Source organism: Ailuropoda melanoleuca, chromosome 6, assembly GCF_002007445.2.
Source record: "Ailuropoda melanoleuca isolate Jingjing chromosome 6, ASM200744v2, whole genome shotgun sequence".
NCBI lineage: Eukaryota > Metazoa > Chordata > Mammalia > Carnivora > Ursidae > Ailuropoda > Ailuropoda melanoleuca.
Genome location: NC_048223.1, coordinates 27,077,228 through 27,101,040, shown reverse-complemented (window position 1 = coordinate 27,101,040; position 23,813 = coordinate 27,077,228). Strand labels below are relative to the sequence as shown.

The 23,813-nt window shown below is 35.9% G+C and overlaps 1 protein-coding gene across 2 annotated transcripts in view; it reads left to right on the top strand.

Annotated features, from left to right (window-relative positions):
• NGLY1 (N-glycanase 1) overlaps positions 1-23,813 on the top strand; it is a 56,761-nt gene that overhangs the window by 11,837 nt on the left and 21,111 nt on the right. For both annotated transcript variants that reach the window (XM_002926442.4, XM_002926441.4), the window contains exons 3-4: positions 3,726-3,971; positions 14,417-14,582. In XM_002926442.4, coding sequence (XP_002926488.1) covers positions 3,726-3,971; positions 14,417-14,582 — 412 coding nt within the window. The remainder of the gene's footprint in view (positions 1-3,725; positions 3,972-14,416; positions 14,583-23,813) is intronic.

Genomic DNA, 23,813 nt, shown 5'->3' with positions numbered 1-23,813 from the left:
CCATATTCTGGTCTAAGCCCTGAAGGGTATAGTAGTGAACTAGAGAAATAGATCCCATCTCACAGGGAGCCTGGTTCTGATAGGTTAGACAAATGACATGAAAGCAAAGATGAGTGCAAAGAGGAAAATAAGGCGTGGTAATACAGTGAAAAGCAACTATAGAGGTGGGCAGCTCCGTAAGAATGAGTGGTCAGGGAAGGCCTTTCAGGAGATAATATTTGAGCTGGGACCTAAATGAAGAAAAGCATTTCAGGTACCTGATCCCTCAGGTAAGAGTACTTCAAACAGAAGGATTCACGTGTGCAACGGACTTCTAGTAGGATTAGCTTTGGCACAGAAAGGAGCTACACAGGCCAGCAGAATCCAGGGTGTGGGGTTTTGAGGACTGTGATAAAGACTTGGACTTCATTCTAAGTGAGATGGGAAACCATAGGAAGGTTTTAGGCAGGAAAGAATATTTAAAAGATTACTTTAGCTGTTGTAAAAAGGATGTTCTGGATGTTCTGGGATGGGGGCAAGGGATGAAGCAGGGAGACCAGTTAGAAAGCTTTTATCAGCCTAACGAAGAAACAATAATGGTTTGTATGAGTTCCATGAGGGCATAGCCTTTTGTCTTTTTATCCCCTCTGTTGCTAGCTCCTAGAGTACATTGAGGAATTCAGGAAACATTTGTTGAGTTAAAGACTGATAGCAGTGGAGATGGGGGAAAAGTAGAGGCATCTGGATTTTTCTTCCTTTTTTTTTGAAGCAGAGCCTGCAGGACTTGCTGATGAACTGAATGTGGGGTAAAAGGGAAAGGAGGGAATCAAGGATACTTCTAGGTTTTGGTTTGAGCATCTAAGTGGATGCAAGTACCATTAATTCAGATTGAAAAATCTTGGAGTGTAGCAGATGTCAGAAGAAATCAGTTTCTCTTTTGGATAAATATAACTGACACACTGTTAAACATTCAAGTAGAGATAAGAAGTAGACAGTTGGATATATGATTCTATAACTCAAAAGGAGAGGTCAGCCTGGAGATACAAATTATGGTGTCATCTGCTTGTTGGTTACAGACATCTGAACATAAAGAACTAAAAAGTATAGGAGACAAAATTGAGAACATTGCAGATTTTGTTCAAGGAAATACAATTTTCAAGTTAAATGACAGAAAAATTTAGTGAATGACAGCTGGAAACTGTATGATTTCTCAGTTTTGAAGTGTCACATATTCTGTGGAATCATATTTGTCTTTTCATTCAACAAATATTTGAGTGCCGGGTGTGATGACAACCATCCCAGTTCGCCTGGGGCTGTCCTGGGTTTAGTACTCAAAATCCCACATTCTTGAAAATCCGTCTCATAAGGCAGACCAAAAGTTGGTTACCCAGTGCCAGGTAACAAGATAAATTGAGACTTGCAGTAGTATTGGACACAAATGGAGGAACAGTTTCGGAAAAGATTAACATGTTTTGATCAGACTAATTTATACTTCAAGTTTCTGACTGTCTTTAGACTTCACACCTCAGGACCCGTCTGCAGTAAATGTTTTATCAGTGTGGCTAAGTTGCAGAAGGAACCAATGGAACTGCAACTGAACTCTACCATTAGAAAGAAATTCAGTAGGCTTTACGGTGAAGTAGGAATCTCAGACCCATCCCAAAATGTTCAGGTGTATACTAAAATCCTGGGCACTTTTGGGCCTCCTTGCCTCTGAGGCTACATTCCTTGTGAAAATTTTGAGAAGGAGGTTGAGAAAGACTGGGATCCATGTGGATATGTGACTCATCCAGCTTGCTGAGTGGAGTGGTTCTCACCAGGTACCATAGGAAGAGGGCAGTTTTGGTTGTCTTGGTGACTGGAAGATATTATCAGCGTTTGGTGGGCAGGAGCCAGGTTTGCAAGAATTGTCTTAGCAAAAATATGTTGAGAAATAAGAATTTTGTTAAATACTGGAATTCTTATTAATTTCTTAAAGTGTTATTGGGTCTAGTGCAGTAAGCCTGTAATTTTGTCCTTTTTGTGAAAATACAGTGCTGTTGATGAAACTTTTTGGTGCAGACGCTTTAGCCATAATCATACATTCTTTTAGGACTGGTCCTGAAAAGTTAGAAGGGAAGGGAGCAAGGCACAAGCACCATCTCTGTCTTATAGGCCTTCTCTGAGGTATGGACTGAACATAGATCCAGATACCTGTTATGCTGGATTTCCACCTCGGCCCATGGTGTCTCTACCTCTCTTAGTGCTGCTTCACTAACAGTATGAGATGGGAAACCTCCGCATTTGGTTTTAACCTAGATACCTGTTTCTGAAGAGAAACCTCATCAGAGATGTGAGGTGGTTCCTTTCTAATGGTGGAAAATCATTGTGATCCAGTTTGTGCTAATCATGTGTGTCATCATCACAGCTGTAGAAATATTTTCTTTTTGCTTAACACTTACAGCTATTAGTACAAGCTTATGAGTTTTTGTCTCTCTTCAGTCTAAGATGTAGTCAATTATAGTTTAACAATTAAGGTTTACTCCAACAATTACTCTGTAGCATCAGGCAGATTATTTTACTTTTCTGAGCTTTTGTAATTTCATATAAAGGATAGGGATAAACCTAATACCTACATTTCAGTGTGGTTGTGAGAATTACTTAAGATAATGTACATAAAATGTTAGCATAGCACCTAGAGCACATGAACACAAACAATAAGTGATAGTTTTGTTTTTACAGCTATTATGGGTAATGAATATGTAGAGCTTAATGGCCTCTTCTGGCTTTTTAAAAGGGATTCATATGGGATTAATTTTCATGTCATTAATTTTCATGTCATGTTAGTCATTTGATTCTGATAGGTCTGCCATCACCAGGGAAATAGGTCATTCTTAGTTGTGGAGCTTAATTTAAATGCTTAAAATCTACAAGTCTGTCTGTTGCTTGTTAACAATATTTTATCTCATATGCAGTTGAAATTACTGTTGCTTCTCAAGACCTTAAAACTTGATTGAAGATATTTTCATTTAACTTTTTTGTTTTGGAATTTGCTGTTTTACATTGTGAACATTGTTGTGATGTCTATTGTATCTTAAAGCTTCTCTGATTATATTATGGGTATTCATTAAATGAATCTCTACTTGAAGAATGGGATTTTTATTGTTTGTTTTATTTGGACCACCTTTGTATTATTATTAATAATGCATAGTTTTGAATTGATCATCAGGCTGTACTTTTTGTTTTCTTGAGAAAATTAGTGGACCCCATATCCAGACTTCTTTAATCTTGTAGCTATTCTTTAAAGTCTTGGGTTTTAGAGATTCAGAGGTTATTATATATATATGACTTCTTGACCCCGGATCATTTTGTATGGCTGCATCTCCAATTACTATTATTTCATAGGGAATTTCACAGAGAATAGTAGTATCATATACTATTGCAGAGAGGATAGAAATATGCATTTTTATAATAATTATGAGACTTTGTGACTTATTATTCCTAAAAAAATATTTTTCTAATGGCTTTTGAACCAAATAAGCTAAGCACTATATGCAAAGGACACCAATTTTTTTAACTTCCTCGTTCATACATAGGCACTTTTTACCTTTGACTATTTTTTAAAAAGTACCATAATGGTAGAAAAACAGAATGATTGTTAAAATATTATGTATTCTATAGTATTGACTTCATTTTACGGATATATATATATATGAATGTCAGTATAAAGCAAAGGTTAAAATTGTTCCCAATTTTATAAATTCCAGGGAGAAACACATCTTATCTTTCCTAAAAAAGCTTCAGTGGAGCAGCTGCAAAAAATTCGTGACCTGATTGCATTAGAAAGAAGTAGCAGATTGGATGGATCAAATAAGAGTTACAAAGTAGAATTATCTCAGCAACCTGCATCCAGTACCCAGCTTCCTATAACACAGTCTTCAACTCCTAGTGGGTTAACCCAGCATGCAGGGAACAGTGAAGGACAGTCATCAAATCTACCATCTGCTCCAATGGTAATGTTAGAATTAAACTTTTCTTAACCATTCAAAGTATTGAAACAGCAAAAGCTTTGAAATATGTTGTGATTTATTCCTGAATTTATGCCTTCGTTATTCTTGGTTCTTAGAATTGTAATATATCCAGATTTCCTTAGGTGTTTAAAAAATTGTCAAATTTTTAACAAAGTAGGGAAAAATGTCTTTTTTTATACTTTTAAATCTTAACTTTTGGTTTATTGCTTCTTAGGCATTTCATCATTTTATAAGTCATAAATTCACCCATTGCTTTGGTACACAAATCAGTAACACAAATTAGCATAGGTCTTTAACCTAAAACAAAGTAATAGACTTGCTGGACAATGGCGGTCATATTACATTTCTTCTACTGCACTGATACTTCTGATCTAAATTTTACCTGTTGCCATTCATTATGAAGATTATTAATTCCAATAACCTAACCAGTATCAATCCCTCATTTGGTAAAAGAAAGCAGTTTCTTTAGGTAAATAATAGTGCACTAATTTATTGAGAGGGGTGCTACCAGATTAGTGAAGTTGAGTTAGTGATATACACAGAAGAACTGCATTCAAACTTTTGATCTCCTACAGACATCCTTGGTACACTTAACTGATCTCATTTAATAGGAAACTATCTTTTTACAAAAATTCCTTTTGATAGAGGTCCTTAAGTTTTCCTCTGAATTTTCACTCAGAAAAATTTCATGATTTTTTTTTTCTATAGTAATTTCATCAGTTGCCAGCTTCAGTTTGTATCTGCTTATTTTGATTTTGGTAAAACATCTTGTCACTGTCCTCCATAAAGCAGAACTTATATATAAAGTCAGTTATTAAATCTACCCTTAATCTTCTCCAATTGAGTAATTCCAGAATCTTTAACCTCACTTCCCTCGTGGTCATTTCTTTGTTTATGCTGAGAAGACACTAAGCTTGTCTTTAAAAAATAAAGAATAAAGGTGGTAAAGGCTATCGGGAAGAGACAGAGAGTTAACAGTCCTCTTATATAATTCTTGTTGAGTGATTTCCAAACTTTTTTTTTGTGGAGGATTAACTCCTCTAAAATATATTTCTTTGTGCTTCAGTTTACGTAGATTAACCTTTAAGTCTTTAAAATATTTTCTCCTCTCATTAGCTTCACAGCTAATTCTTACTTATAATAATAATAATAATAATAAATACAACTAGTGTTTACAAATGCTTTGGAGAAACTGTTACTGAAAATTTCAGATCAACTAGTAATGATACTAAGTGGCTGTGGGTATTCCATGAGATAGCATACGTGAATACATTGTAAACTCTAAAGGACTTTGTAAACTATAAAGGTTTGCCCTTGGTAATAATAATTATTTCTATAAAATATCTGAGCTGCTTCTTTCAGTACAAAGTTATCACAGAGAAATGGAAAAATGGGACTACTTAACTCTAATGTGACATAATTGTAACCCCAGTCAGTCCATTCCTTACAAGAGTGGCTTTTGGTTACACATCTTAACAGTAATAAAATGTTGAGTATATAACCCAGAGTCTATTTCCTTATAAATTATATACTTCTAATATGTTATGTACCTTGTACAACAATTATGTAAAAAAGGTGAAATAAAAAGTAAATCTAAGGTGCACCCCAGTGGATTCTTTTGTGCCCCTCTCATGAGCATGTGTGTTCTATCTTGGAATATCTGAGGTTGTCTTCAGTTTTGCAGTTAAGGTTGATATAGAAGCACATTGAACTTCTTCATTTTGAGCACCATTTGTTATGTTTTCTAATTATAGTGTTAGAATATATCTTTTAAGATTCCCTACTTTATCTTTGTTGAATCTCAGTGTTACAGTTTAAAATGCATGGTACTAACCAGCTTCACAGAAAAAGNATTCCCTACTTTATCTTTGTTGAATCTCAGTGTTACAGTTTAAAATGCATGGTACTAACCAGCTTCACAGAAGCTGGTTTTNACAGAAAAAGCATGTAATACATGAAAACATTTTATTTTACAAAATACCTATTTCCTGGACTAAGTAGTATTTTGTTAGTGTTCTGACTCAGGAGATTGATTTACATTTTCTGACTCTTCTGTAACCTCTTTCTTTTTTTTGATTCTTAACCTTGCAATTCAGATATAATTTGAGGCCTTTAAAACTCTGTAATCATCAGAAAGCCTCTGGATACTAACCTAAAAACAAAATGTCATTTTATTGACAAAACAAATGTAGAGTTTAGAAGAAAATAAACTTTCCTAAAGACATATGCTTTTAGTAGGCAGTCTGTTACCAACTCTTATTTCTCTAGTCCTTGGGACACAGTATCTTTTTCTGAGTTCCTTAAGGGAACTGGGAGAAATTAGAATGAATCTTCTTTTTTATCAACAAGTGTTGGTTACTCATGGATCACTGGAATGCATAGTTTAAAAAAGTATTTTGTTATTTAAGCATTCATCATCACCATTTGTTGTACTACAGAATTTGACAGTTATGTTACCCTGCCTTGCCTGTTTTGAGTGGGGGTACTTAATTGATAATTAAAATAGACCAAAGTCAAGTAGCAAGAGAAAGAGTTAAAAAGCATTGAATGCGTATAAACTAGATAAATCCTGAGCACTAATGTTCTCATAACTATTATAATCATTCTTTGTTAAAACTGCATCAAGTAAAATTTTGAAATATAAATCAAAGTGATAGTCACTGATATTGAAGTTTGCCAATAAGCTTTTGCTTTAAAATACAAAGTACTGGAATATATTGGTGCTCAGTAAAAAGGTGTTGTTAGAAACTTATTTTGTTGCTTTTTCTGGATATTTTACATAAATGGAATATATAGTTTTTTGTTTTTGGCTTCTTTTACTTTGTATGTTCTTGAAGTTTATTCATATTGTAGGATATATCAGTATTTTATTCCTTTTTATTGCTGGATAGTATTCCATGATGGACTTTTGGGTTGTTTCCCATCTTTACCAGTTATGAATGATGCTGCTGTGAACATTCACATACGAGGCTTTGTGTGGGCATGTTTTCATTTCTCTTGTGTAGATTCCTAGGAGTGGAACCACTAGGTTGTATGGTAAGTTTATGTTTAATGGTTTAAGAAATTGCCAAGCTGTTTTCCAAAGTTGTTGCACCATTTTACATTCTCACCAGCAGTGTATGAATGTTACAGTTTCTCAATATCCTCACTGACACTTGTTATTGTTTTTTTTATTACGGCAATTTTAGTGGTTGTTAGGTAGTATCTCATTGTGGCTTTAACTTGCGTTTCCCTAATGACTCAATTGACTTTTAAATTTGCTGGTTATACATGCTGAGTGTTTAGTGTTCCTAAAGGACATAATTTCCCAATAACCCTTTATATATTTTTATACCCTTTGCCTTCGAGAAGCAGTTTCAAAACAGCAGAGAGAGTTTTTCAAAGACATAGAGCCTTAGAATGTTAAAAGCACTGTATTTTGAATTTTGCAACTTTATCTAGGTTGAAAATATGTGATTCTGAATGTGTTTTGCTTAAAATAAGCCTTCAGTTATTACACAACTAGTTTAGCTGCATACTTTTATTCAGCACATGCCTACTTTTAGAATGTGTATAGAGTTGTTAAGGACTTTTCACCAGCTCTAATCACTGTAGAAATTACTACCCGTTGTGTATATGGGTATACATTTATATATTTAAAAGAATTATCATTTGAAATTATTCTCTTGAAATTATAAATGTATGTTAGGCAATGATAAACAATAATATGAGTTGGTTTATTATTATTTTTTTTAATGAGTTGGTTTATTTTTAAACCTAATCTCATAAGAAACCTTTTAGTCTGGATCTTTATTAGAGAAGAAATACCCTTAAATAGGGGATCACTTAAATTACAACACATCCATATACCGGAATTCTTAGCATCCATTAAAAATGATGATGTGGCCTGTTTTGGCATTAAGACAGTTACTATGTGGGGGGAAAATGGTAAACTGATAATTCTAAAATTAAACAATATATGTTGTGTGTATGTATATAATATTTCAATTTTTTTTACTAAAAATGCGCATACATAAATATCTTCATTTTTTAAAAGTCTGGAAAGCCATACCGAGACATCTTAGCCATAATTTTATCTTAGGGTGAAGTTACAGGTGATTCCATATTATTTATACCACTCAGTATTTCCTGAGAACTTCTTACATTTACTTTTATAAATAGAAAAAAAAAAAGGGTGAGGGGGGTTGTAAGAAATAAGGTGATTGAGGGGCGCCTGGGTGGCACAGCGGTTAAGCGTCTGCCTTCGGCTCAGGGCGCGATCTCGGCGTTATGGGCTCGAGCCCCACATCAGCCTCCTCCGCTGAGCCTGCTTCTTCCTCTCCCACTCCCCCTGCTTGTGTTCCTTCTCTGGCTGGCTGTCTCTATCTCTGTCTAATAAATAAATAAAACTTTAAAAAAAAAAAAAAAGAAAGAAGGTGATTGAAGTCTCAAGCTGATTAAAACTAACATTAAAAAGTTATTGAACAACTTTTAAGTTTAAAAACAGGTTCTAAATTTAAAAGACACAAAAGCAAAAGGCTACATAAAGGTAGAAGGAAGACTGGTCCTTTACTAAAGAAGTAAATTTGCTAATCCAGCTTCCACAGGCTATATCACATGATATGACAAAATATACATATTATACATTTTTTCTTATAAAGGGTCTTGAATATATTTCACATTAGAAACCAAAATAATTGAAATCCAAGTATGATCAGTGAAGCAAACCATTTTTTTGACCTAAAACAAACAGATTGCACTTTTGAACTTCTATTTGTACTCCAAATAACTTCAGCTCTCTCAGGCAATTAACTGGTTGCCCAACTGCGGTAGTCACCTTGCAGCTGGCGGACTTTGCTTTTATCACTTGGTGTTTATGGAGTTGTGCCAAAGAATATGTGAAGAAATAAGGCAAGAAAATAAATTGCTCAGGATTGTTTGAGTGCCATAAAAACCACAACCAATGAGGTAATTTCCAGATTGGAAGTATCAAATTGAAAATAAAAATTCTCTGGATGAGTTTTTACCTTCATAGGTTATATGAAAACCTATGTTTAAGAACAACAACAAAAAATATAACTGTGCCTTCTTTCTGTAAGAATTCTTTAAAAATGGAGACCTGTTTTGTATGTTTCTGTATCAGTTCTGGTAAAGGAGCATATTCCTCTCTGTTGGGAATACCCTGGATTTCTCATCACTAGATCTTCAGTAAGTTTCTTCAGTCGTCTGTAAAACTCATCCCTTTTGTAAGTGGGGAAACGTGTCTGCTCTTAATAAAAGCCAGTTCCTCCTTTATCCCTGCATCCCTTCTCCTCTGTTCACTGTGGAATCTCTCATGGACTTTGTTCAGGTCTTGAACCTCCTCTCTTCTTGGGGATTCTTCTCATTGGCCTTTAAACCTTGCTTTAGTCCAGTTTTCATCTAAGGTTAGGCTGTTGGCATCAGAATGAGCTGGACATTCAGGTTCCTAGATGTAACCTCAGACTGGCTAAATCAGAAAGGGATGTGGGGGAGGGGGTGGAATTAGGGAATCTGTATTTTTCACAAGTGAATTAATGTTTAGGAACCTTTCCCATAAACTCTCCTATCTTAGAAACAAGCCAGCATACAAATATCCCTGGATCCTATATGTCCTCTAGTTCTCATTTCTTCACAGCAAGTTTCCAGAAAAGCTCCCAGTACTCATCACTGTATCTTTACTTCTCACATATAAGCTTCCATTCTTTAATTATGTTATCCTATCAGTAAAATGTTTGAGCATAGCCTTTCGATATATGTTTTTGTTTATAAATTATATACATGTACTATTATGTCACTATACCATATCAGGAAATAATGTTAACAGAAGCTAGTGACTAAATAATATTTTTAATTTTTAAACATATTAATGATATCATTGATGTGAGGGGCACCTGGGTGGCTCAGGTGGTTAAATGTCTGCTTTTCGGCTCGGGTCATGATCCCACTGGGATGGAGCCCTGCGTCAGGTTCCCTGCTCAGCAGGGAGTCTGCTTCTCCCTCTCCCTCTGCCTCCCCTCGCCGGCTTGTACTCTCTCTCTTGCTCTCTCTCTCTCTCAAATAAATCAGTAAAACCTTAAAAAAACAATTCTTTAATTATATATATATATCATTGAAGTGAATGTAAATGAATTTAGATATAAATCTGTATTTAAATCGTCTTGATAATTTTGAATTTAGGGGGCTAACTTTGTCAGTTCTAAGTAGATTGTGATTTATTTAATTTTTTTGGCATTAAAATTAGCTGTTGAAGGGCTCATACTAAAAAAGTAGATGAGTTAGCCCTGCCATTTCTTTTTGCTTATGTGAACTTGCAGTATTAGTCTTCGAATCTTTTTTTTTCTAAGTTTATTTTTAAGTAATCTCCACACCCAACTCAGGGCTTGAACTCACAACCCCAATATCAAGAGCTGCATGCTCCACCAACTGAGCCACCAAGTGCCCCCAGTCTTTGTAATCTTTTACAGCCAAGTTGAGGGTTCATTAGTGAAAACTATATAACGTAATCTGTAAATTCACTTAGCCAGACACATAGGAATTGCAAAACCATGTAATATGATAAGAGTAGTAGTAGGAGTGAACATGCCATTTGTTAACTCCCCTGTACTTTGTGGTACTTTCTCTCCTCAGGCTAGCTTGCTAGCCACGGATCACCCAAATACTAAATGTTATTATTATAACTTAATTGCTTTATTTTTTTGGCAAAAAAAATAATGTAAATAGGAGTTCTAATATTTTCTGTACACTTTCCATTAGACCATTTCATGCAGCTGCTTTAGTACTCTTCAGGCCACTTTGGGACACAGTTACGCAACTAAGTTTCTTACAACTTGTTTTCCTTATTAACACCATTAGAAATCTTCCTAAGATCATCAAAGAACTCCATGCTGCTAAATTTAATGTATTTTTTTTCAGTTCATTTTTACTTGACCATTCATCTTCTTTAGGTCAGTCACTTCCTAGTTTTTCTTCTACTGTAAGTGGTTCAACCATTGACCCAGTTAGTTGCTCACTCAAAATCCACAGATCATTTCTTATGTATTTTTCTACTTTTCTAACTGCCCCCGACTTCACAGTTACATCACCAAGACTTGATGATCCTATTTCCTAAGTTCTTTTTATTCCCTTTACTCCTACTAAACCATCTAGCTGAAGCCACCAGCTCTTTCAGAGTTCCACAGTAGGCCCCCCTTGGGTCATCTGTAACCTCCTTTCTTTAGCTATAGCTAGGGTGATATTCTGAAAATGTAAATCTGATGGTTTTACTCCCTTGCTTAAGTATCTTTAATAGCTTCTCATTAGAATGGAAAGAGACCAGAAAGATCTAGTTGCTTACCAACTCAGCTTCATCCTCAGCTTTCTGTCTCCACCATTTCCCCTTGGTTCTTCATGCCCTCAACACCCTGATTTTCTCTCTGATCCTACATATCCTAAGCATGTCCCCGTAAACACACTCCCCAGCTACCTGTATGCTGTTCCTTCTGATAGGAATTAGCCTTTTCCCTTTCCTATTAGCTTCTCATCCTTAGTACTTCACCACAAATATGAAAAATACCATTTTTTCAGGGAATTCTAGGTTCAGAACCCCTGTTGTACAGTGTCACTATTCTCTGTATTTGCTTACTCTTCTTATACCTATGAATAAATTATCTAACTTACCATTATATCCCCTGTACCTAGCAAATAATAAAGGCTCATTAAATGTTTGAGTAAATGAACATTGTTGTACCAATATTAGTTTGTATCAATAGACTACTTTGTGAGGATAATATCCTTGACTATTTTGGTCTCCATTATTTTTCCAGTATGTAACACACACACACTCACATTTATACACAAATATTTGTTGACTTAATATGGTGGTTTTGTCATTATTTAATGCCTTTCCCTCCCTTAGACAATAAAGTGATCATGTCTGTCTTACGCACCCATCCCCAGTGCTTTAAAAAGTCCTGGACATGAAAGGCAGTTTTGGTGATGGTTTTTATTTTTTAAATTAATCTATGTCCACATTTTAATATACACATTTAACCCATTCACATTTACCATAATTACTAATATGTTTGAATTTATTTCTGACATCTTATTTTGTGTTGCCTGTGTCCTTGCTTTTGTTTTTTTCCTTTTTTCTTTGTCTTATATTGAGAACAGTTTTCTTCCATTATTTTCCCTTTAAAGGTTAGAAAGATAAATATCTTCTTTTTAGTCTTCTATTATTGCCCTTAAATTTTTAATGTGATATTCTGTACTTTTTTTTACTAACATCTTATAACAAGACAGGAACTTCAGAAAGCTTTTACTCTTTTTCTGCTCCCTTCCCTGCTACCTTCTTTATGAGAAAATTTGAGATTTTGCTTTTCAATTATGATTATTTGTAATAATCAGAACTTAGCTTTTACTAATTTATTTTTTTAACTCCTGCTGCTTTTATCTCAATTTCTACTTCTGGGTGATCTGTTTATTTACTTTGATTATATTATATTTTGAGGGGACAGTAACTTCTCTAAGAATTCTTTTGGATAAGATTTGGGAGTGATATACTTTTATACTGCTGCATATCAGAAAATGTATTTATTCTACCAACCTGTGTGATTAGTTTGGCTGGGTAGGAATCTTGTGTTCCCTATCATTTTCCCTCAGAATTTCAAAGATTTTGCTTCATTGTTTCTAACAAGATGTGTGATTCATAAAAGGCTTTTGGGATTTTGTTTTTCTACTTAACTGTTAATGAAATGTCATTATTATATGCCTTGTTTTATCCCCCCATTCATTTNTTTTTAAGATTTTATTTATTTATTTGACAGAGATAGAGACAGCCAGCGAGAGAGGGAACACAAGCAGGGGGAGTGGGAGAGGAAGAAGCAGGCTCATAGTGGAGGAGCCTGATGTGGGGCTCGATCCCATAACGCCGGGATCACGCCCTGAGCCAAAGGCGGACGCTTAACCGCTGTGCCACCCAGGCGCCTATCCCCCCCATTCATACTGGTTCTTTCTTCAACTCTCAGAAATTTGTTTCCATTATTTCTTTGAGAAATTTCTCTTTTCCACTCTTTCTCTTCTACTTTCTAGACTTCCTGTTAGCTGGATTTGGAAACGTTTAGATTTATCCTCAGTGTCTGGGTTTTTTTGTGCCACATTCTCAGAAATGTCTTGGCTCAGTCTTCTAATTGATCACTCTTTAGCTATGTTTATTCTACTGTTTGACACCATCTGTACTTTCTTATTTCAGTGTTTAAATTTTTAATTTCCAAGATCCATAGTTGTCTTTCTCTGAATACAGTATACTGTCAAATCTCTGAAGATAGACTTGCTGCTATGGCTACAGTGTTAGTTCTTCTGATGTTGATTCTAGTGTATCTTCGCAACAGTATGGGTTGTTGCAGACCCAGTGAATCTGAGAGCTCCTGCTAGCCTGTCTGAATGCAGCATCTGCTTCTAGCAACTGTGGGGAAGGGTAGGACATGCTACAAGATGGCCTGTACCAAAAGCAACTGTTCAGAGCTTGGACGTCTCTCTTTCCTTTTGGGAATCTAAGCAGCCTCCCTCACTTCTCAGAGGCGTCTTTTTGTTGAGAAGGAATGATTGGGGGAGGGGGGATGTCTAGCTATTCCTCCTGCAGAGCCCAGCCAGTGTCACTAATGTTCCATCCAAGGCCCTTTTCTGCTCTGGATCCTGGGGCTCCTCTGCCCTTGGAATGACTTTGAAAAATGTTTTTTGGTTTGTATAACCACTCTTTTGGAGGGGGCACATTGCCATGGTTTTTCCTTTAATCCATTTGTATCTGTTTTTCCTCTTTCAGGAATTTCTCAAAATTCTTAATCCCCTAAGAGTACTCCTCCTTTGCTAATGCCATATGGAGGTTTTTTTTGTTTTTTTTTTTTAATTATGTTATTTGCAGGGATTTGAGCTGGAAAAGCTGTCAGATGCGTTGCTCAGAGCACTGTCTTTTTTTTTTTTTTAAGATTGATTGATTTATTTTAGAGAGCGTGCAGATGCATGCGTGGTACATGTGGGAGAGGGAGAGAGAATCCTCAGGCAGACTCCCTGCTGAGGGTGGAGCCCAACTCAGGGCTTGATCCCAGGACTCTATGATCATGATCTGAGCCAAAATCAGGAGTCAGCCGCTTAACGGACTGGGCCACCCAGGTGCCCCTCAGAGCACTATCTTGATCCAAACTTGTAATCAAGAATCTAGCGTATCTCTGTTTAAATATATCCTCAATAATATATTCAGAGGGAAAGAATGGATATATCTTAGACTGTGACACAGATACGGGTATCTCCTAAAACTAATATTATATAGGCTTTGAGTATTATATTTCAGTGAATCCATACATTCCTCTTCATGAAATCATAGAACCACCATTTTCTGTTATGTGTTATTTTTGTAGCATATGGAGAAAAGCTAACCAATATTTTTTTTCTATTAGGTTACTACTGATTCAGTCATTCTAAAAGTTCTCCGGTCCAACATTCAGCATGTGCTGGTCTATGAGAACCTTGCTCTCCAGGAGAAAGCACTGGCTTGTATTCCAGTCCAAGAACTAAAAAGGAGATCTCAAGAAAAGTTATCTAGAGCTAGAAAATTGGATAAAGGTATTGGCTTTATATAATCTTTCATTGCTAAATGTACATCATTGCTAAAGAGACACACTGAAATGCTGGCTTTTGCTGTATACATCATAAAATTCTAACATTTCTATTTTGATCTTTAGGAAGTCCAACAATAGTGAAATTTACTGCATGTACCGCATTGACACATCTATTAACACATCTTTTTTTTTTTTTTAACCTCAGTATGTGTTTGCAGTTTAATCATTGGTATATGAATTTTTTTTAGGTGTAGTAGAACGTAAGTCTGTAGAACATATGATAGTATTATTAGTGAATTTTAATGTGAATTAGACAGAAACCACATTCAAGATTAATCAATATGATTAGACCATTGATTCACTTTGGCTAATAAAGAGAGAGTATTTGCTATTATATGGTTTTTCCTCACCCTCTACTATTTATTGCCTGGGAATAAATTCAGCTCTGCCATTTTACTGTGCATCACTGAGCAGGTAATTTGATCTCTGTGCCTCAGTTTCTTCATTTGAAAATAGGATGATTTTTAAAAATAAATGAAATAGTACATGTAAATGGCTCAGAACAGTACCTGCCACATTCATCAACCAATAATTGTGTGTTATCATTAATGGTCTTAGGATTTTTGTTGTTAAATTTTTCCAATGTTAGCATTTTTACTTTGAGTTTTTATGTAACTAGCTTTTATCTAAGTCATTTCTTAATACCATATTTTTTAGGGGATAATTTCACTGGGATATAGAATTCTAGGTTGGTGAGGTTTTTCTTTCAACAACACTTTAAATATTTTACGCCCCTGTCTTCTTGCCTGCATTGTTTATGCCAGAAGTCTGCTATAATTCCTATCCTTATTCCTGTCTAGGTAAGGTTTTCCCCGCATCCCCCCAGCTCACTCTGCATCCCCAGCTTTATTCAAGATTTTCTCTGTCTTTGGTTTTCTACACTTTGAATAGATATGCCTGGGTGTAGTTTCTTGGTTGGTGTTTTCTGAGCTTCCTAGATCTGTGGTTTGGAATCTCATTAATTTTGGAAAATTCCTGGCCATGATTGCTTCAAATATTTTTTTTGTTTCTTTCTCTCTTTTCCTTCTGCTATTCCAAAATGGGAAGTATCCTGTTTTACTTACATCTGTCTTTGCCTCAATTTCCCATAGTTCTTAGATGTTCTGGTCCATTTTGAGATTCTCCTGCAGTTCTTAGATGTTCTATGCCTTTTTTTTTTCTTTTTCTTTTTTTTTCCTCTTTGATTTTCAGTTTGGGAAGTTTCTGTTAACCTGTCTTTAAGCTCACTGACTCTGTCCTTGGCTGTGTCCCATCTACTTATGAGCCCATGAAAGGCATTCTGTTACAGTGTTTTTGATTTCTGGCATTTCCTCTAGATTTTTTTAAAGCTTCTAAACAAACAAAAAAAAATCTATTTACATTATCCATCTGTTCTTACATGTTGTTTACTTTTTTCATGAGAGCACCTAATATATTAATCAGTTATTTTAAATTCTTTATTAATTCCGAAATCTGGGTGGTTCTGATACTTGCTTTATCACTTCAGACTGTTTTTTCTTGCCTTTTAACACATCTTATATTTGTTTGTTGGAAGTTAGACATGATGTACTGGATAGTAGGAGCTAAGGTGAATAGGCCCTTTTTGTAAGGTCTTGTGTCCATTTAATGAGGAGTTGGGCTATGTTTAATGTTAGCTGTAGGTGTCAGAAGCTTCAGACTTCCTCTGGTATTCTACTTGTATCCCCTGTTGTCTTTTGGGCTTTTCCAAAAACTCCTCCTTAAATACAGTCTGCATCTTTTAGTAGACTCCATTGTTGTTACACCAGAGCCTTGTTGGTGTAGAGGTAAGGCACAGGGGAGCAGAAGCCCTCTGTAATCTTATGATTAAATCTCAGTGCTTTAGTGGACCTATGTCCTCAGGCCTGTGACCTTCCCAAGTCCTTCTTAACTTTTCCCCCCATAGACAAGATAGGAAGGCTGGAGGGGGCTAGGGTCAAGGAAGTTTCTTTTTCCACTTCAGAAAAGGCTCTGGTCAAATCTTTTTCCCTGAAAAGTAGGCCTTAATTGTAAAGAACGCTCTGGGCATACTTTGCAATTCTTAATCTTCTCCTCTTCTTCTCAGAGCTATGAGGGGATCTTTTTTGGTTCTTCACCCAGAAAACCTGGTAGGATTCTTGGAGGGAAAACCCTCAAAAGTGTTAGGAACCCCTCTTAAGATTGTGTTTCTTACTCAAGCTAGTCTGTATTCAGCCTCCAGCAATTTGTCGAAATTATCATTTAAGTGTTTCTACCAATTTATGACTCCAGTGTCTTCTGTTCCATATAGCAGATGGCTGGTTGTGATTCTGTGTATTTGGCTGAGATTCTCCATATTTGTCTTTCCAGATTTCAGGGTGACAGTTTGCCCTCTGAACTCTAAGGAACTCAAGAAAACTCAGTGATTTTGGTTTGTTCGTTTTTTTGTTGTCGTAACCTTGAGACAATTCTTCATCTTCTTGGAGTAACAGTTTCTTTTACTCTTTATGAAATAAGAATGCTTATTATATGTGATCACAATGGCCCTGTCCACATTAAAGTACTGTGCTCCTTCAGATGATCCCTGACATAAACGCGTGTTTAACAGGTACTTACCAAAGCATGTTTTATTTGTGAGTCATTCAGCTGAGCCCCACAGGGGAGACACAGTTAGTAGTGTCCCTGTTGACATTTGCCTGGCATTTTTTCCCTCTAATTATAAAGGTAATACGTGGCTTTTTTTGTAGAAAATTTGGAAAATAGGGGTAGTTTAAGCCGTCTATAACTTCACATCAGAGTATGACTTTTTGAGATTTGTCTATATATTCTTTCACACTTAAAATTTAAAAGCCCTATAATGGAATTTTAATTTAAGTAGGAAAGAAAGAACATTGGGTTGATAGAATGGTATTGTGAAAATGAGTAAAAGATTCAGCTTTTTTTTTTTTAAAGGTTATGAAGGATGAGTTGGAATAATAGCCTGAGATGCCAGAGGACTTATTAAGGCAGGGATCAGGGATATTATTCCAAATGTAGTGAACAGCATGTATGGAGGCAGAAGAGTTACAGATTCTATATGGGGAATAATGAGTAATAAAGTCTGGCTTTAAGTGTGTAGTGTAAGGAGTGGGTAAAACAGTAGTGAGAGATCAGGTAGGCTGAAATCATATTTTGGTTGACACTGAATGTCAGGCAGAGAAATGTACACTGAATTTATCTTACATTTTTAATCTTTCCAAAAAGAGCTAGCAATAAAATGGAACAAAGAATACTTCTAACAAAGTTTTGAAATAGAAAATAAGGACCAAAGAAATTAGGAGGATGCACATGTCTTAGTTATAAGGCTAACATTACAATGTACTGTATTCATTAGCAAGGAGGAAATAAAGCGATTCCTCAGGGAAGTCAACTATTCTTGATTACTTAATTCAACAGTATTAACCATCGAAGCTTTAAGCAAGTGAGTGACATCAGAGGTGTGCTTGAGGAAGATTGATCTAGCAATAACTTGTAAGATGAACAAGAATAAGAGTCCAAGGAGAGAACATTGAAACACAGTAGTAATAGAATTTCCACAAGAGGAATTAGGATGAACAGGGTATTGTGACAGCAGGGGAGAAAATGGATGTGAGTTATTGGGGTGATAGAATACATATTGATTGCAGTTGATGAGTGTATTTGATGTGACAGGGCATTGTCTATGCTTAAGGAAAATGTCAAGGAGGACTGTCCAGTTTTGAATTCAGGCAACTAAAAGATTAGAGGAGTCAATAGGAACAGGCTTTGAAGGGAAATGGTTTAAAGTACCTGCTGCCCGTTATCTGGACCAGGTGAAATGTAGGCCTAGAGTTCTGTTAAGAGGTCAAGCCTTGAAGTACACTTTAGAGTGATAGGTAAAACTGTGCAAGTAAATGAGATTTCCCAGAATGAAAAAACAAGCGGGCATTGCAAAGGTTCTATAAAACAGGCTAGTACTAGCCACATGTAGATATTTATATTTAAATTAATTTAAGTTTTAAAAAATTAAAAATCCAGTTCTTTAGTTACAGTCAACACATTTTAAGTACTCATTAACCACAATTGACTAGTGGCAACCCAGTTGGAGAATGTGAATATGAATTATTTCCATTATTGCTGAAAGTTCTCTTGGGTGGTACTGTTCCACAAAAATAGTAGGATATTGAAAGAGTTACAGTCATAAGTGGAGGAAATTCAAATATATAGCGAAATAAGTGGTATTAAAGGCATAATGAATGGATCATTTAAGGTTAGAGTGGGCTGTTGAGTAATGGGATTTGTGACCCCAGTGGCTTAGGATTTATTTTCTCATGTAAGAAATTATTGAGGTAGGCAGTCTGATGCTAGTGGTAAGCTCTGAAACATTATCAGAGGCATAGGTTCCTTCTGTCTTTTGGCTCTGGCATACATGGTGTCCATTCTGCAGGTTACATCTCGTAGTCTAAGATGGCTGCTAAAGCTCCAGCCATTATATCTGCAGACCAGACATCAGGAAGAGAAAAGGGAGAAAAAGCAAAAAGGAAACTCTGAGCCTGTTCTCTTAAAGCAGCCTTCCTTGGAATCTCACACAAAGCTTAGTCATTTGGCCTCATTTAGCTACACGGGAGGCTGGAATCTGTACTCTTTTAGCTAATGCATTGCCATCCCAAGTAAATTATAATTCTGTAAATAAAGTATTGGCAAATGGATATTGTGTGGCAGCTAGCACCCTCTGCCCCAGTGACTGGCACTGAGATGATGACAAAACCTCCTTTGTCCAGGTTGGTGATTTTCTTTCATTCATTTTTTTTTTCATTTTCTCCCCAAATTAAATCTTACTCTGGGTTTCTGAACTAGGAAAAGTGTTCTGGTCTGAAGCAGAAGTGAGGACCTGGGAACCCTACCCACTGAGATACCTTTAGAGATAGTGGAAGCTCAGAGAAGCATGATTTCTTAGCTCTGGCTTGGAAGACTGAAGATTTATCACGATTGAGTGTTCCAAATACAGGCGAAACACCTTTTGTGAAGAGGAAAGAACCCTGTCATTTTGGAAAAGTGAAACAAAATATATGTTGGCCCACTAAATTGAATGTGAAGACATGGGAGGAAGAATGTTGAGTATTAAGGTGTGTTGAAGGATGAGGCTACCTGTACTGATGTTTTTACTGATTTTCTTCTCATTCCCTCTTTTGCACACTAATGTCTGTGATTTTCATAGGGTGGAGTTGAGACCTACACATGTTAATTTTATCTTTGTCACTGAAAAGTTACCAGAAATCTATTGTATGGTGTTTTTGAAGATGCTAAACGTATTAATCTGAAGTCTTGAGTATAATTTTAAAATGCACTCTCCACATTCTAATATATTCTCCATACTCTGCATACTCTCACAGAATTCAGCATCTAAAAAAAACCAAAAAACAAATAAGGAATTCCACATCTAAGTCCAGCCTCCCTTTAAGCCCCCGATCTCTGAGCTTTCTGAGCTCTTATCCTCTACAGACAGGATTCCACTTGCGTTTCTCTGAGCCTTAATAAAGGATATTGCTCGATCAAGGAGCACAGACCCTCATAGACCTACTTCTTTTTTTTTTTTTTTTTTTTTTTTTTTAAAGATTTTTATTTATTTATTTGACAGAGATAGAGACAGCCAGCCAGAGAAGGAACACAAGCACGGGGAGTGGGAAAGGAAGAAGCAGGCTCATAGCAGAGGAGCCTGATGTGGGGCTTGATCCCATAATGCCGGGATCACGCCCTGAGCCAAAGGCAGACGCTTAACCGCTGTGCCACCCAGGCGCCCCTCATAGTCCTACTTCTAACTGGGAGGCTGCCGATGTATACCTGGAGTGCATAAAACACAGAAGCACAAGGATGCTGTCTTCCTTTCCCTTCTTTTCCCAATTTGATAATGACTATTTGGTGAACAGTATTAATTATAGTTAATATTATGAGGCTTATTTGTTTAGTCCTTCCATCATTCATTCAGATATTTACTGAGCACCTATTGTGTGACAAACACAGCTCAAGGTGTTGGAGATACAGCAGTGAATAGAACAAAATCCCTGTTGTCACGGGGTGAGACAGACTAAAAAACCCCAAGTACTCAAATATAGCAGGTTGTTAAGTGCCGGGAAGACAAGCAAGTCAGGATAACAGTAGAAAGAGTGACTAAGAAGGTTTGGTTTAAGCTTCTCTGGAAAGCAGTGATTTACATTCCAGGTAGAGGGCACCAGCAACTGCACAGGCTTCCCTAGGTGAGAGTGAGCTTGGCATGTTTAAAGGATGGCAGGAAGGACATTGTGCCTGTAGCATAATGAACAAGACAGAGGTCAGAGAAGTAAAGAGGGTATATTAGTTTCCTGTGTCTGCTGTAACAAATTATCACAAACTTGGTGACCTAAAAGAACAGAAATTTATTCACTCCCAGTTCTGGAAGTCCATAATCAATGTCACTGGGGCCATGTCTCTCTCTTCCGCTATCACATCGCCTTATCTGTATGTGTGTAAAATTTCCCTCTGCTTCCCTCTTAGAAGGATAGTGTGCATTTAGGGTCCACTGAGATAATCCAATATAATCCCCCATCTCCAAGTCCTTAACTTCATCATATCTTCAGACTTCTGTTGTTGTTGTTGTTGTTGTTGTTGTATTTGGTAACAGTTATAGACTCCAGGGGTTAGAATGTGGGTATCTTTTGGTGGACCATTGTTCAGCCTATTAGAGGAGACCAACTGTGGTAAGGAAGAATAATAGTAGAGACTTTGGGGGCGCCTGGGTGGCGCAGTCGTTAAGCATCTGCCTTTGGCTCAGGGCATAATCCCAGCGTTCTGCGAGCCCCACATCAGGCTCCTTCTCTGGGAGCCTGCTTCTTCCTCTCCCACTCACCCTGCCTGTGTTCCCTCTCTCGCTGGCTGTCTCTCTCTGTCAAATAAATAAATAAAATATTTAAAAAAAAAATAGAGACGAGACTTTGAATTGTATCCTGAGTGAGATGGAAACTTCATTGGAGGGTTTTGAGTGATATAATAATCTACCTTGCATTTTTAGAAAGATTACTATGCTTTAGGCTCTTGATGGAGAAGAAGGGTGTCAGTGCTGTATTTCTAAAGTTCATTTTTAATTAAATACAGACCTTCATATTATATGAGAAAAGCTAAACTCTCCCTGCCAGTTGGTCCTACACATCTTCCATAGGTAACAGCTATTATCATGTGGTATGTTCCTTTTCATATCTTCTCCTATGTATTTACACCCATAAATAGTTACCTGCAAAAATAGTTCAAGTTGTGTGGGTTTACATAAAATTTATCATCCCATATATCTTCAATTTCTTGGTGTTTTTCATTTACTAACTTGTCTTAGAAATATTTTTAACCCTCCGTAGTGTTCATAGTATGCATGTACCATTATTTGTACAGTTCCCTATTGATAGACATTGAGATTATTTACCATTTTTCTCTATTCTAAATGCTCCTGCAGTGAGAATTCTTGTAAAGCGTGCCTTGTGGTGTATATGCACAAATGTTTCTCTGAGATAAATATAAAAATGTCAAGTTTGTGTGACTTTAACACTGTAAAGGTTCCTGTCAAGCAAATTGCCTTTCAGTTTACATTAGAAGTGTCTGAGAGTATTTATTTCCACTTAATGAAATTATTGGACTTCTTTTATAAGCTTTGAATTTTTCTAATGGGTTTGCTAATATTCTTACCGATTTATAGAAGTTTTTTATTCTGGATACTTTTCTTTTTTAGACATGTTACATTTTTTTTTCCTCCCGGTGTTTTGTTTAATTTCATTTAGTGTATCTTTTGAAATTCATAAGCTATAACTTTTAATATAAGAAAGGTTTTTTTCCCATTATTGATTTCACAGTCTGCGTCTTGCCTAAGAAGGCCCTTCCCTGCCAGAAAGGCATAAATGTATTTTTTGTAACTTCTGTTACTTTATAGTATTCCTTCTCTCGATATAGAATTTTCGTATTGTTCCCAAATCATTTATTGAACTGTCCGTCCTCTTAGAACTACTTTGAAAGGCTAACTTCATTAGATACTATGTGTCACTTAGAAGTCTTTCAGGAGTCATTTTTTTGTTTCTTCACCAATATCACAATATTTTAATTATTAGAATTTTGTAATGTGTTTTGACATGTACTAAATGAATTTCTCGTATTGTTCTTAGTCAAGTTTTATGAAAAATTAATTTATAAATTTTTAATTAAGTAAATTTTTAAAATTAAATACTTTTTAAATTATAATTGTAATTGGGTTTACATTAAATCACAGATTAATTTGTAGAAAATTAACAACTTTAGAATATTGTTTTCCCATCCAGGAACATAATATATTTCTGGCCTTTATTAAATTCTCTAGTTTTTTTTCTAATACAGTTTTTTTCATTTTGAACTATATCAAACAGAAATAGAGCGAGTATAGAAATAGAGTATAATGTATCAAACACCTATGACCAGCATTAAACTTTACCAGGTCTTAGCATTATGCCATGTATTTCCTTCATATGTATGTTTTCTGATCTCTTCTTAATAATAAAACATGAAAGAGATGAGAACTCCCTGTATGTGTCTCCTAGATTCTTTTCTCATCTTGTTCTCTTCTCAGAGATACCACAGGCTTGAATATGGCCAAGAGACATCTTTTTATTTGATAAATAGATATAATTTTATGTAATATAGGCCATATTTACTTGCCAGGGTTGTTGAATACTGTGTAGACACTGTTGTGTTTTTAGGTGATTTATGATGAGTATTCACAGGTGGGTATAGTTGAAACACTGATAGAAAAGCTTATAGGTTGATTTTTTAAGGTGTCTGGAATTCTGTGATTTCTGCTTGGGATTTTGTGATTGTTTCTTGTTCACTTGTGTATATATACCTGATAAGTTGAATGTAGTCCTTTTTAAATGTTTTTAAAAATTAAACTGATTTCTTAACCTCCCTGTGTTTCAAGATCAACTACACGTTGAGCATAGTTCCCTAAGAGGTTGTTGTGTTCAGCTCACTTGTTAGTACGTAATGTTGGTTAGAGGTTACAGAGTGGTGAATATCCTGCTATAAATGTGCAATGTATTAGGTCATTGTATTTCAGCGTGGTTCACAATATGCTGACAGTTCTTTTCTTACATCATATTTGTGAAAACCTTTTAGATCTTCTTATATTTTAATATATTTCGGCTCCATATTCAAGAATAAAATATGTGTGCATATTTTT